The sequence below is a fragment of the Lynx rufus genome, unplaced genomic scaffold, assembly GCF_022079265.1.
Source record: "Lynx rufus isolate CCGP_SWC_20201006 ecotype Redwood Valley unplaced genomic scaffold, mLynRuf1.p SCAF_9, whole genome shotgun sequence".
In the NCBI taxonomy this organism is placed as follows: domain Eukaryota; kingdom Metazoa; phylum Chordata; class Mammalia; order Carnivora; family Felidae; genus Lynx; species Lynx rufus.
This window is the reverse complement of record NW_025814897.1, coordinates 104271250-104283313: the sequence shown is the minus strand read 5'-3', so window position 1 is coordinate 104283313 and position 12064 is coordinate 104271250. Positions and strand designations below refer to the sequence as shown.

The 12064-nt window shown below is 49.1% G+C and overlaps 1 protein-coding gene and 2 non-coding genes across 3 annotated transcripts in view; all 3 read left to right on the top strand.

Moving 5' to 3' along the window:
* The window catches only part of OSBP (oxysterol binding protein), a 34829-nt gene extending 31324 nt beyond the window's left edge, over positions 1-3505 (top strand). The window contains exons 12-14 of the mRNA XM_047070718.1: positions 255-436; positions 1577-1797; positions 1895-3505. Coding sequence (XP_046926674.1) covers positions 255-436; positions 1577-1797; positions 1895-2037 — 546 coding nt within the window. The 3' untranslated portion in view covers positions 2038-3505. The remainder of the gene's footprint in view (positions 1-254; positions 437-1576; positions 1798-1894) is intronic.
* A 4243-nt stretch (positions 3506-7748) lies between these two features.
* Positions 7749-7821, top strand: TRNAF-GAA (transfer RNA phenylalanine (anticodon GAA)). The gene has a single exon. It is a non-coding gene; the product is annotated as a tRNA-Phe (tRNA).
* Positions 7822-11145: 3324 nt separating this feature from the next.
* On the top strand, positions 11146-11218 carry TRNAK-UUU (transfer RNA lysine (anticodon UUU)). Its single transcript has one exon. It is a non-coding gene; the product is annotated as a tRNA-Lys (tRNA).
* The last annotated feature ends 846 nt before the right edge of the window (positions 11219-12064 follow it).

The following is a 12064-nucleotide window of genomic DNA, read 5'->3' as shown; positions in this document are numbered from 1 at the left end:
TACCAGTCAGATCCTTTCCCTGCGTATATCATTGCAACAAAAATCCCTGTACCACAAAATGAGGAAACCCAGCTCATGGCCATTTATTTTACACAGCTCAAAAAAGTACACCAAAATAATCTGGGTGGCTCCACGGTGTTTGCCATAGCAGGATTTAACCAGTATTTACCCTAGGACTTTGCTTGCCAGGATAGTCAGGTAAGCTACATCACGCCGACTGCCGTACTCCAAAGCCCTGCTCCCCACCCTTGCAGGTGACCGGGGAAGTGACCGATCCATCAGGAAAAGTTCACTTTGCCCTTCTGGGGACATGGGATGAAAAAATGGATTGTTTCAAAGTACAACCAGTCATTGGGGAAAATGGGGGTGATGCTCGACAGAGAGGCCATGAGGCAGAGGAAAGCAGGGTCATGCTATGGAAAAGGAACCCTTTACCGTGAGTATCCATATCCCGGCTCTCCAGGTAACACTTTGACCTCAACCTTGGAGCAGTGTTGATGGCATTTCTGCCTTCCTTCCCACTGAATTATGTGAGGGATCAGCCAGGGAAATCAGAACTTTTGGAGAGATAACCAGAAGGTGGTCATTGTATGATTTGAGTTGTAGTGTGCCTTGTCAGGAAAGCTGAAACAAAGCAAGTCACATCTGCCAAGAAATATTTATAATTTAGAGCAAAACTATTCAAAAGCAGGTGGCTCAGTCGGTTGAGTGACTTCAGCTCGGATCATGATCTCACCATTCGTGAGTTTGAGCCTCACGTCAGGCTCTGTGCTGACAGTGCAGAGCCTGCTTGGGATTCTCTGTCCCCTTCTCTCTCTGCCCCTCCCACACTCACACTCTCTCTCTCAAAAATAGAACAAACAAACAAACCTCTTCAGAAGTGGCTGGAGGAGAAAGATGCCTACCACCTGTTAACAATTTAGCCTGAGGGGCGCTTGGGTGGCTCATTCCGTTGAGTGTCCAGCTTCCGCTCGGGTCATGATCTCACAGTTTGTGAGTTTAAGCCCCGCATCCGGCTCTGTGCTGATGTCTTGGAGCCTGGAGCCTGCTTCAGAGTCTGTGTCTCCCTCTCTCTCTGCCCCTCCCCCGCTTGTGCTCTGACTCTCTCAAAAATGTTAAAAAAACATTAAAAGAAAAAACAATTTAGCCTGAGACCCAGTGGCCATCTAAAGGTCTCTGAGATGATATACGGGAATTCGGAATGAAGACGGAGGCCATTTGTCTCCTGTCATCTCATTTACCCAGTGTATAATAACAGCAAGATTATCCCAGAACAGGTTAAAAAGAAAGCGAAGGAAATAGGAATAAGAAAGTTCACTTAGCAGAATGTTCCCTTCCATTCTTCTTAATCTCCGCTGAGCACAGCACAAGCCCAGCAGACTGCTGGCACAAGTGATGCTAGGGGAGGGGATGGGGGATGGTCCAGTCTGGGTCTCTTAACTAGGGGAGCCTGACCTGGTCCTAGAGTCTGTCCATCTGTAGAACGGCTTCGGGGAGGTCGTCTTTGGGTCGTTGCTCCTTAACGAGGCCCTGGGCTCTGGCATCACCGTTTCTCTTCCCCATCCTTTACTTGCAGGAAGAACGCAGAAAACATGTACTACTTCTCAGAGCTCGCTCTCACGCTCAATGCCTGGGAAAGTGGCACTGCCCCCACAGACAGCAGATTGCGGCCCGACCAGAGACTGATGGAAAACGGGCGCTGGGATGAAGCCAATGCTGAGAAGCAGCGCCTGGAGGAAAAACAAAGACTTTCCAGGAAGAAGAGAGAAGCAGAAGCTATGAAAGCCACCGAGGATGGTAACGAACCTGCCTTCTACTCTATTTCTTGATGCGTGGAGAATCACTTCGCGTGTTTCAGCTCTCATTCCGCTTTCTCCCCCCGCTTTCCCTTTAGGCACACCGTACGATCCCTATAAAGCACTGTGGTTTGAGCGGAAGAAGGACCCTGTTACCAAGGAGTTAACCCATATTTATAGGGGAGGATACTGGGAATGTAAAGAAAAACAGGACTGGACCTCATGCCCGGACATTTTCTGAAATGGCAGCAACAAACAGGAGGAGGATCCAAAGGAGAAGATGACAGAGGATGTGCGGGAAAGCTGGCATTTGTGACTCTTACCAAGCGCTTTCCTCCAGTTTGTCTGTCTTAACCAATCATTTTTTCCAAATCAATCACCAGAAGCAGACACCAGTGGTGGTGATTGGCTGGTTGCCTTAGCTGATTGAAACTGAAATCGACATACTAGATACCTATGTTTGTAAGGGGGAGGGTGAGTGGCTGAAAGTTAGCGTTACAGCCCTTCTGCAAAGTCCAGTACTCTCGACTCTTCCTTCTCCCTCTGCCCCCATTTTAAGATGACGTCATTCACCCTCCCCTGTAGTATCCTGCTCAGCCAAGGTCCGCATGAGATTATGATTCAGGGGCATTTTTGGTGCTGTTCAGAGCAAGAGCTGAATTTAGAAGTTCCTTCAAAGAGGAAGCACATAAGACTTACCAACGGAGGCATCGTGAATGACTGCAGTGGAGCTTAGGCGTGGCGTTATGAGGCGGGGTCACAGACGGGGTCAGTTTAATGGGGTGTCCACCCAGAGGTAACTGCGGTATCGGAACGCTGGCGAGGGGGCTTGTTCTGTAAGGTTGGAATATTCAGAGTGACATTCTTAGAAGTTTCTATCTTGCGTAAAATACCCTTCTGCGGTCCTCCCTCTTTGACAGCGACCGGAGGCTGCTTTGGTGGTTGGTAGGAGGGTCACGTTATCCTCACAAGGGAGTTTTCTGGACTTCGTCAGGCCGAGAACTTCTGAGAACACAAAGCAGGATGGAAGAGACCGCTAGTCACTTTGCCGTCCCCATTCCTCCTCACCCCCATCCTTCATTGCCTTTCTTGCCCCCACCCCCATCTCCCTCTCTCTCAGCACGATACCAGTTTGGGTCTGGGCCCCCGTGCGGAGCAAAGCACTACCTGCCCTATTCTGACATCCTTCAGAATTTGAGAGAAGGACTTAATTTGGAACAAAAGTTTTCACCATCTCTCAAGCCCTACGGACTGGAGCCACCTCTAGAATAATGTGTTAAATACCTGTATATTATATATATGTAGAGAAAAATCTAATTTTTTTTGTTTGATCTTCCTCCTTCCCATTAAGAATCTTGTTTTTTGGTATCATTTGTCTCCCTGGGACTCTCTCTTGGACACACTGATGTGGGCTGGGGCCTCCCCTGTCTTCCGTCTTTTAGGGGCAGGCAGATCCAGAACCTGTGTAGGGTCACATCTGGCAGTTACTGAGCAGGGACTCGATCCCTGGTCTGTGTCATGGAGTGCCTGCCCACTGCTGTCTAGATTCTGCTCTCCTGATTGCCTGACTCTTAAAAATGAAATCCTAACTCTTCCCGCCTTTTTTCCTTCTTCTGTTAGGAAGAGCGTGGGTAGAGAGGACGGTGATTTCCAGTTTAATTCCGCCTCTGCCCAAATCGCAGCATACACAGCTGATTCCCAAAAGAAACTTCTTCCCAGGACGTGGGGCCGAAAGTGCCGTCATGTTGGGGTGGGTGAGAGAACCACGCCTGTCGGGCCTTGGCTTCCTTCATTTTGTATTCTGTATTTGTTTTAGCTGTCCTGTTCAGAGATCTACCCCTGTGCAGCCCACCCTTGGTTGAGGATCACAAATTGAGGTGCCTTCCTTGTATGCTTTTTGTTAGTGTTTTTTGTTTCTGTTCCTTAACTGCTGAGCCTCAGCCAGTGTGGGTCCTGGGGGAAATATCATTCCAGAGGAAGCCATCCCTGCACGGAAATGGGATTTACACTAGACAAATTAGTACTTCTGTTCCTTCCTCGCCATCCCTCCCTTCCTATCTGTGATGCACTTGAGAAAGGGGCAGCCGCCGGGGAGTTTCCTCTAAGACCCCGATTCCCACTGTAAGCGCGGGGTTGCGCTGGGCCTTCTTGCAAGGAGGCCTGTAAAGGCTGTGACCTAATCAAGGGACTTCAGCCAGAGCGGGGATTCCTCAACCAAACTGAACAGCTCTGCTTTATCCCCCCCGCCCCTCCCCTTCTTCCTTTACCATCTGCACTACATTTCCAGCCTGATCCCCAGTCAGATTCCTGCTAATGGAGAAGCTTTGAGTCCTTCAGGTGAAATGAAGTCACATTGAAACAAAACTCTATATATTTTCGTTCTTTTTTTTTTTTGCCTTATTGTTTTTTTTTCCAAGAAAACTACTAAATTAAATAATTTTTAAAAAGTCATATCGTTTGTCTGATTCACTTGTACTCCCACCAGGGAAGCAGTGGTGGAGGAGGGCCTGGAGGACTGACCCAGTGCTGGTTCGTTCTTGGGAAGCGGGCAGCTGATCTTTGCGAGAAATTGAAAGAAGAATGGGGCACGGGTTTCTAGGCGTTCCAAGCATTTGGCAACATTCTCAAGGGCCCGTGGACAGCAGAGTAGTTTCAACAGGCCCTTCCTCTTCGATGGCATGTAACCGTCAGAGTCCCACCTTGGTTATAGGGGAATCGTGTCTAGTGCTTTTGATGTTGAGCCTGTTTCACCTCCAAAAATAAAAGTTTTCTTGAATGTAATTTCTCTTGCCCATTTAGATTCTCAGATTCTTAGCTGTTTCATGTAGGGATTCAATTCTGTACTTTGAAATGTAAGCAATGGAGGGTTGATTTAAAGGCCTTGGAGAGCATTAGGACTGTGAAAAGGCTTGGTTAGGTTTTCACTGTAAAGTTCAGGGCAGGGGGGAGGTGGGCAAAGGAATCAAAGGACCCAGATAGGCTGCACATCAGGGCAGGCTCGGGCCCTGCCCTGTGACTGGGCATCTGCTCCTGGGCCCAGCAGGCTGACTTAGAGATTCTGAACATTGTCTGGGTCACACACAATTTTAAGAGGTAAATGTTAGAATCGTCGTGTTGAATATGAAGAAAGGCACTGGGAAAAGGCACAAAAAAAACCCCTAAATTCACCCAAGGTCACACAGCGCATGGTTGGGCACAGTCATTCGAATCCAAAGCTGGGTTGTCTGACCACCGAGTCTGTGACCTCCTACAACTTTGTGTCCTAAGAGAAAGTGGGTTGGAAGGCAGCTGGCAGTTAAGTCATTTCCTCCTGGATTAGGTCATATTATGCAGAGGCTTAGTGATGTGGAGAGTGCCACCTTGGAGGTCGATCTGCAGGAAAGAGCAGCCTTGAGGTTCAGCCTCCAGGCTCCTTGATTTCCCAAGGCTCTCAAGTCCACAAAAATGAGCTGTGTCTCCAGGGATTGTTCTAGCCTGGTTCTTGGGAAGGCCACTCATCTGTTCAAGTCATTTGCCTGATTCACACTGCCGGGCTTGACGGTAGGTAATTCAGCAACTTAGCAGGTTTTTTTCTGGCAAGCTAAAAACATTGCAGTAGACCCTTGCACTTGTGAGACCTACATCCGGCAATCTTGAATAGCACTGTGCTACACAATTTCATCCAAAAGGGGCAAATGTAGCTGGAACATAGTAACAATCCTTTCTTTAGTCTTTTCATGGGCTACTGTGACCTGATTGGCTGGGATGTGGATCCCGAAGGGTCTACCACACTCAAGCTTCAAAATGATGACCCAGCAAAAGTACAAATTAGTACACTTGTCAGGGACCTCTGAGTTCCCACACATTGCAAGGGCCTACTCTACTTTCAGCAAGATAAATGAAAACCAACCCTAAAAAGAGGTGTAGAAAAATCTTCTTTGGAATTTTTTCACTATAAGGTGTATACCCTGTGAAACTCTAAGATTGCTGTCAAAATTTAGAGCTTGCTTCTAAAAGTTTATAAAGCTTTTGCCCAGTGATCTGCCCTGCCCTGTGGGAAGCATTCCAAGCCGCTCATGGTTTTCCCTTCCAAGCTCATAAAGTAATGGGTAGTTCTATTCTCCTCAGACCTTCCTCCCTACTACCTTTTCAGTTCACGGAGGCAGGGTGGCCAGATGAGGTCTCTTTCAAGGCAAGAACTAAAGAGCTCAGAATCTCCTATAAACAACCTTGCAGAGATCACATCTGAGTTTAACCAGGTGATTTTAAAAGTTAATAAAGAACCAGTGGCGGGGGGGGGGGGCGGCTGGGTGGCTCAGCCGGTTGAGCATCTGACTTCAGCTCAGGTCATGATCTAGTGGCTCGGGGTTCATGAACTCAAGCCCTGCCTTGGGCTCTCTGATGTCAGTACAGAGCCTGCTTTGGAAGCTTTGTTCCCGTCTCTCTGTCCCTCCGCCGTCATGCTCTCTCTCTCTTTCTCTCTCTCTGTCTCTCAAAAATAATAAAAACATTAAAAAAAAAAATTGGCCCTGAGATATGGCTTGCTTTCTCTCTCTCTTCTCTTCCCTATCTCTCTCTCCATTCTCTCTTCCTTCTCTTTCAGCATCGACTCCAGTCTGCTATGTAACATACATTAAGGATACACGTGGCGAGAAAGAGCTCTGACAAACAGGCAATAAGAGCTGGTGAAAGCACCGGAGAAGGGCCACCAGCCTGCAGGGGCGGGGGGGGCGACGGAGACATGTCAGAGAGGAATTCTAGAAGGAGGAGAATGTATCTGAGATGAGAGTCACAGGTTTAATAGGGAAGGGCAATGTATAGAACACTGCGTGGACGAAGATGAAGAGCAGTGTAGGAAAGCATCCTGAGCTTGGGTGGCTGTGTGAGTCGCTGGAGTTCAGAGTCAAGGAGAAAGCACTGATCTGGCGCTGGAGAGAGGAAGGGGCTTCTGGAAGGCTATATCCTATCTGAAGAAAGAAGTCTTCATCTTTGCTCTCAAGTAGGGAGCCTGTGCAGGATTTTTAAGCAGGGTGATGGGTTCCAGTGTGGAAAGTGAATTACAGGTGGGAAGATCAATGAAGAGGTTGGGGAAGATGTGAGGATGAAGAGAAGTGGAGAGAGTCCAGAACTACTGAACTTGAATGAACAGCACTTGGGTCTGATTATGGGTGGCGAGCAGAGAGGGAAGAAACTGTGTTTTTCTGCCTCGGGAAATGCAGACAGAAGGTGATAGAAAGGTAAGTTTAGAGGGAAAGACGGTTCATTTTTGGACATTCTGAGCTGGATGTCCCCATGAAGAGGTTGGGTAAGCGATTGAAAGTGTAGATCTCTTGGTAATAGTTTTTGTGAGACTGAGGGAGGCTGCACATTAAATTTCACCTGGTCAATTTACAAAGTACACAGTCCTGAGCCCCCTCTGCAGAGAGCCTGATTCAGTTAGCGCTAGGGCTAGCTCAATTTTATATATGGGAATGTTAGGGATGCAAAGTTATGAAATAGGTGGAATAAAATTAACCTATTAGGAGATATTATTAAACCACAGCTTGCTTCTTAGAGTTTGAGAGAGTCTCAGCCAATCCCATGTTTTGACAGTGTCTGTATATTTGAGAGTTTAAAGATGTCCAGGTGGGGTTACAAAAACGGAGGCATATTTTCACGACTTAGGTTTGGCAAATCAATGCTTTTAACATACAGATGCCGCGACTCTACGCATACCTCATCTGGAGGTGACACTGAAGAGTCACATTTTACACATGGCCGTCCTGTTCAGTTCCATACGTTTCTTGAGTCCAAACAACTGAGAAAAGTAAAATTATTTGTCATTTCTAGCTTATACACGGGGAGGCTTTGCTTTATCACCTCTATAATATTTGCTAGATGCTTACCTCCAGCTGAATCTATTCTGACCTCTTCTGTGACAACGGAACAAATACTATTTTATTATGGAAATACGGGAAACAGCTTTTATAAGCTGCCGAAATAGCTCAGCTGGGAGAGCGTTAGACTGAAGATCTAAAGGTCCCTGGTTCGATCCCGGGTTTCGGCAGTGGTTTTAGAGGTCACTGCCAGTGGCAGCTCCTTTCCAGGGAGCAGTACACGTCTTCTAATGAAAGAATCCCAGGCTGCCACCCTGGGGGGCATCCTCCACGCACACGAGCTTGGGGTGTAGGCGCGGAGGGACTGGCCTTTTTTTATGTCGTTGCTTTTAAACTGCTCAGTTTAAAGTCAGGGTCCCTTCCCTGACCTTGGATCTGGCTGAGACCACGCTCTCCGCACGTCCTACACAGCTCTCGCTTGATCAGTCTAGCCTTCTCTCTTCTTTCCTGTTTCCAGCGACGTTCCGGGAGCTGCTGGAGGTAGAACCTTTCCCCGCGGGTCGGAGCCCCTGGCGCGCCCGGTCTCCGCAGGGGGCTTGACGGCCACGCAGCTGCCACGCGCGGGGGCGCGGAGCGCGGGGCGCGCGGGGCTCGATGGGGATGCCGACATCCCGTTTCTCTCTCCGCCAAGGAAACCTTCGATTTCGGTTTGGTCCACCTGGTTTAACAGAAACAAGCACCTAGGTCAGCTTTGGGTGGTGGTGGTGGTGGTGGTGATGGTGCGGTGGTATGGGCAGCCCTCTCTGGTTCATGTCTACAGCAGGGTTATCAAATCAAATTCCAGGACACGCAATTGAATTTGAAATTCAAAGAAAGGACAAATGTTTTTTAGTATAAGCATGTTCCAAATACTGCGTGGATCATACGAAGTACACACTCGTTTCCCAGAAACTTAAATGTAACTAAATTTTTATTTGGTAAATCACAAACCGCTGCTGGACATCACATACACATACATATGCTCTGAACTCGATGCGCCCCCTGCGCCCCGCGCCCCCGCAATTATACTGAGAAACTACTCAGGATGATCCGGATTTGCACAACAGACTGGTAGTTCCTTATTCTCAAAATCTCGAAGTGCACAAAATGGGTTTGCGACCATCACCATCAGAGGAGGCCATAGCAGGGATTCCCAGGAAACACAGGGAATCAGACCGTCCAACCTGACCCAGGCTTCCAGAGTTGTTTACACTAGCCTGGGATGGGGGTGGAGGAGGGGGGGAATTTGGAGGCTCTGGGCTGGATGATGACGATGATGATGATCGTCATTATTATTATTAATATAACTTGTTAAGATGATGAGTCACTCAACTCAAGGTAGTGCAATGGAACAAAAGACACTTAGGCATGGCTTCTTTTGGGCTGGGTGCCAGGCTGGGACATGGAGAGAGAGAATGGTGATTCAGTTCTCATATTCTAAAAACCCTAGATGTGATGAAAGGCAACATGGAGAAATACTGCTTTGGAACCTATTTATATGCCCTCCCCTTTCTGTTCATCTGTGCCAATATGCTAGCTGATGAGGGGCTTTGTCCCCCACATCTTTGGGTTCTTGGGTGGAAGGATGCATTTTGATGAGGGACTCTTGAAACCTAATGATGGTCAAAAAGAAGGAAAAGAAAACGATGTATTAAAAAATTGGGTAGTTGAGAGTTTGCATGATGTACATTGGCATGTGTGACAGGGAATTTTAGAGGTCACCTTGGCTAGGCTGCGGTTGTTTAGCCAAACACCAGTCCTGATGTTGCTTGCTGTGAAGGTGTTTAGGTGTGATTAACATGGAAATCAGTAGACTTCGAGTAAAGCAGATGATGCTCTGGAATGTGGCTGGGCCTCTGTTCAGTCATCTGAAGATTTTAAGAACGGGGTCTCCTGATGAAGAAGGCACTGTCTGCAAGCTGGTAAATAGAAAACCTGCCTGGGCTTCCAGCTTGCTGCCTTCCTGAAGTTAAACTCAAGACTACAACATCAACTCTTACTGGAATTTCCAGTCTGTTGGCCTACCCACCTTGCACTTGCCAGCTCCCACAATTGTGGGCCAATTTCTTAAAATCTCTCTCTTTCACTGTGGACCTCCCCAGTTTCCAGCCTGAGGAGAGCAGGATCTCTGCGGGAAGTACTTGGGATCCAAGCAAGACGCTCAGAGAATACAGGGTGTCTGCCTGAATCACCATTCTTGCCCTGGTGGCATCCACCTACCCAGTTAATGTCTTTTTTTTTCCCTACCACGTTCTACTCTGCCCGCGTTCTAATTGTCCATCTGTGTTGCCAAAGCACTTGAATATTCCTCTATTAAAGCACTGGTTATGAGGCTCTCAAAGGTTTGGGGTGTAGTAGATCTGTTACGGAACCAGGCTGGATCGCTGACGGAAGAACCAAGCGGCACTCGGAGAGCTTGGAGGATCGGAGGTTGATTTACATCGATGGGCTCAGGGGAGACGGTCTCTCCGAAGATCCGAGCCACCAGCATTAGCATATGGGGGGACAATGTATAGTCTGCTACTTCCGCATTAGTGGCAATATGCTGCGAGGCAAGCGGGGCAGGAAGAAGACCCCAGAAGGAGAGTCTTCAGGCGGGGCCTGGAATTCCCTATCAGTCCTGTGGGCCATCTTATGATTTTTCCCTCTGAAGGTCAGGGTTTGGTTTTTTTCCCCATCAGATCCACAAGGGCAGGGAAGGAGAAGACTAGGGATGGTGCTGGTCACCAGAAGGTGCTACCCAGGGAGGACGGCAGTTAAACTGACAGGCGAGGGGGAAGGAGTGAAAGGAAGGTAGCATGCCAGTTGGAGGGAACGTGTGTAAAGACCCAGAGGACCGAAAGGTAGCAGGGGATCTGTAATGTGCAAATAGCGTGTCCTGGTGAAGGGAGACGGGTTTGCCCCCGCAGGGCGGAGCGCGCGTGCGCAGAGGCCGAGCCTGAGGGGGCGGGGCGGGGGCGCGCTCTCTGGGCCCAGGGTGGCTGCTAGCGCTTTCTCCCGAGCCCTGGTCGCCTCTTTCAGCTCCTCAGCTTCGCGCTTCTTTTGAGGTGGGCACCTGAGGACAAGGGACTGCAAAGTGGTGCTTCTCGGAAGAAGGGACACCTGCCACCTTTAACACGGAACCGTGGTCTCCGAGCCTGTGCTCTTTGCTTTTAGGGCAAAGACAAGCGTGGGCCGGGGTGGGGGGGGCGGGGGGGGGTGTGCAGTGAAGCAATGGCTTCCCCTCTCTCTTCAGGCTTTTGCAGAACTGAAGATTCATGTTTGCCAAGGAGTCTCTAAAAGGGGGCGCGTTTTATTTTGTTATATTTAAGAAATCTGCATTCAGCTGCCAAAGAACGACCTGACACCGTCCCCGCATGCTCTCCTCTTTACCTCCCGTCCCCGCGGGGTCCGTGGGCCGGAATTGGATTAGTCACACGCGAAGGACGAATCCGGGAGCTCGTTCTGGGCGGTGCTGTTAGCTCGCAGCGCAAACAACAGGGTCTTCATGCACCGAAGGGAGGAACTTCCCGTGAGCCCGGATAGCTCAGTCGGTAGAGCATCAGACTTTTAATCTGAGGGTCCAGGGTTCAAGTCCCTGTTCGGGCGCGACAACAAAACTTTTTCCTGATAATTTAAAAACAAGAACAAGCGTTCAGGATCAGCTTTCGTTATCCGGGTGCTTTCCGAGAAGCGAGTAAAATCCTGGAGCTTGTAGGCTGCGAGGAAGAGCCGCGTCCCAGCGAGGACACACATTGCAAACCCTTGTGCAAAGCCCCCTGGGAGGCTCGCAGTGCATTGTTCGAGGGAATTAAATACACTGCTTTATTCTGCAACCACCGGCGGGGCCACAGAGGTCCCAATTACCGCGGTATTCACAGGAAGGGGGAACGAATGCTTCAGGACGTCCCTTGGACTCCCCCGGTCACCGTCCTGCTTCGCTGTCCTGCGGGCGGTCCCCGCTGACCCTCTCTCTGGGGTTCCCTCCCGCTAGGTGTCTGGGATTACTGCACGGTTCCTGCACCTACACGCCACTTTACTACTCTTCCAGAGAATATTTCTGCACGCTGAAAAGGAAGAGAAGGCCATTTAGAAACCGAAACACCAAATAGAGCGGTGTTCTCTCTAAATGAAGTCTTCTCTCTCCTCCCCAACCCCAAGTGTGACCCTGAACACAGGGGAGAAAGTGAGGCGGAGATGGCAGCATTGCCGTGGGAGGAAGAACGTGCGTGTTGGAAAGAGTGCCTTCAAGGGGCTGGGGTGGGACAAGTCCTGGTGTCACAAAGACAAAAAGAGTCAGCTCGCACTGACTACAGTCTAACAAGGGAAGCCTTCGGCTCCTGAGAAGTATTGAGGAAGTTGGGTTGTGGACAAAAGAGAAAGACTAAAACTAATTTCCCTGGTAGGTGGAGGGGAAGGTACGTCCTTGCTTCACTAGAGATTGAGCCTTTCTTG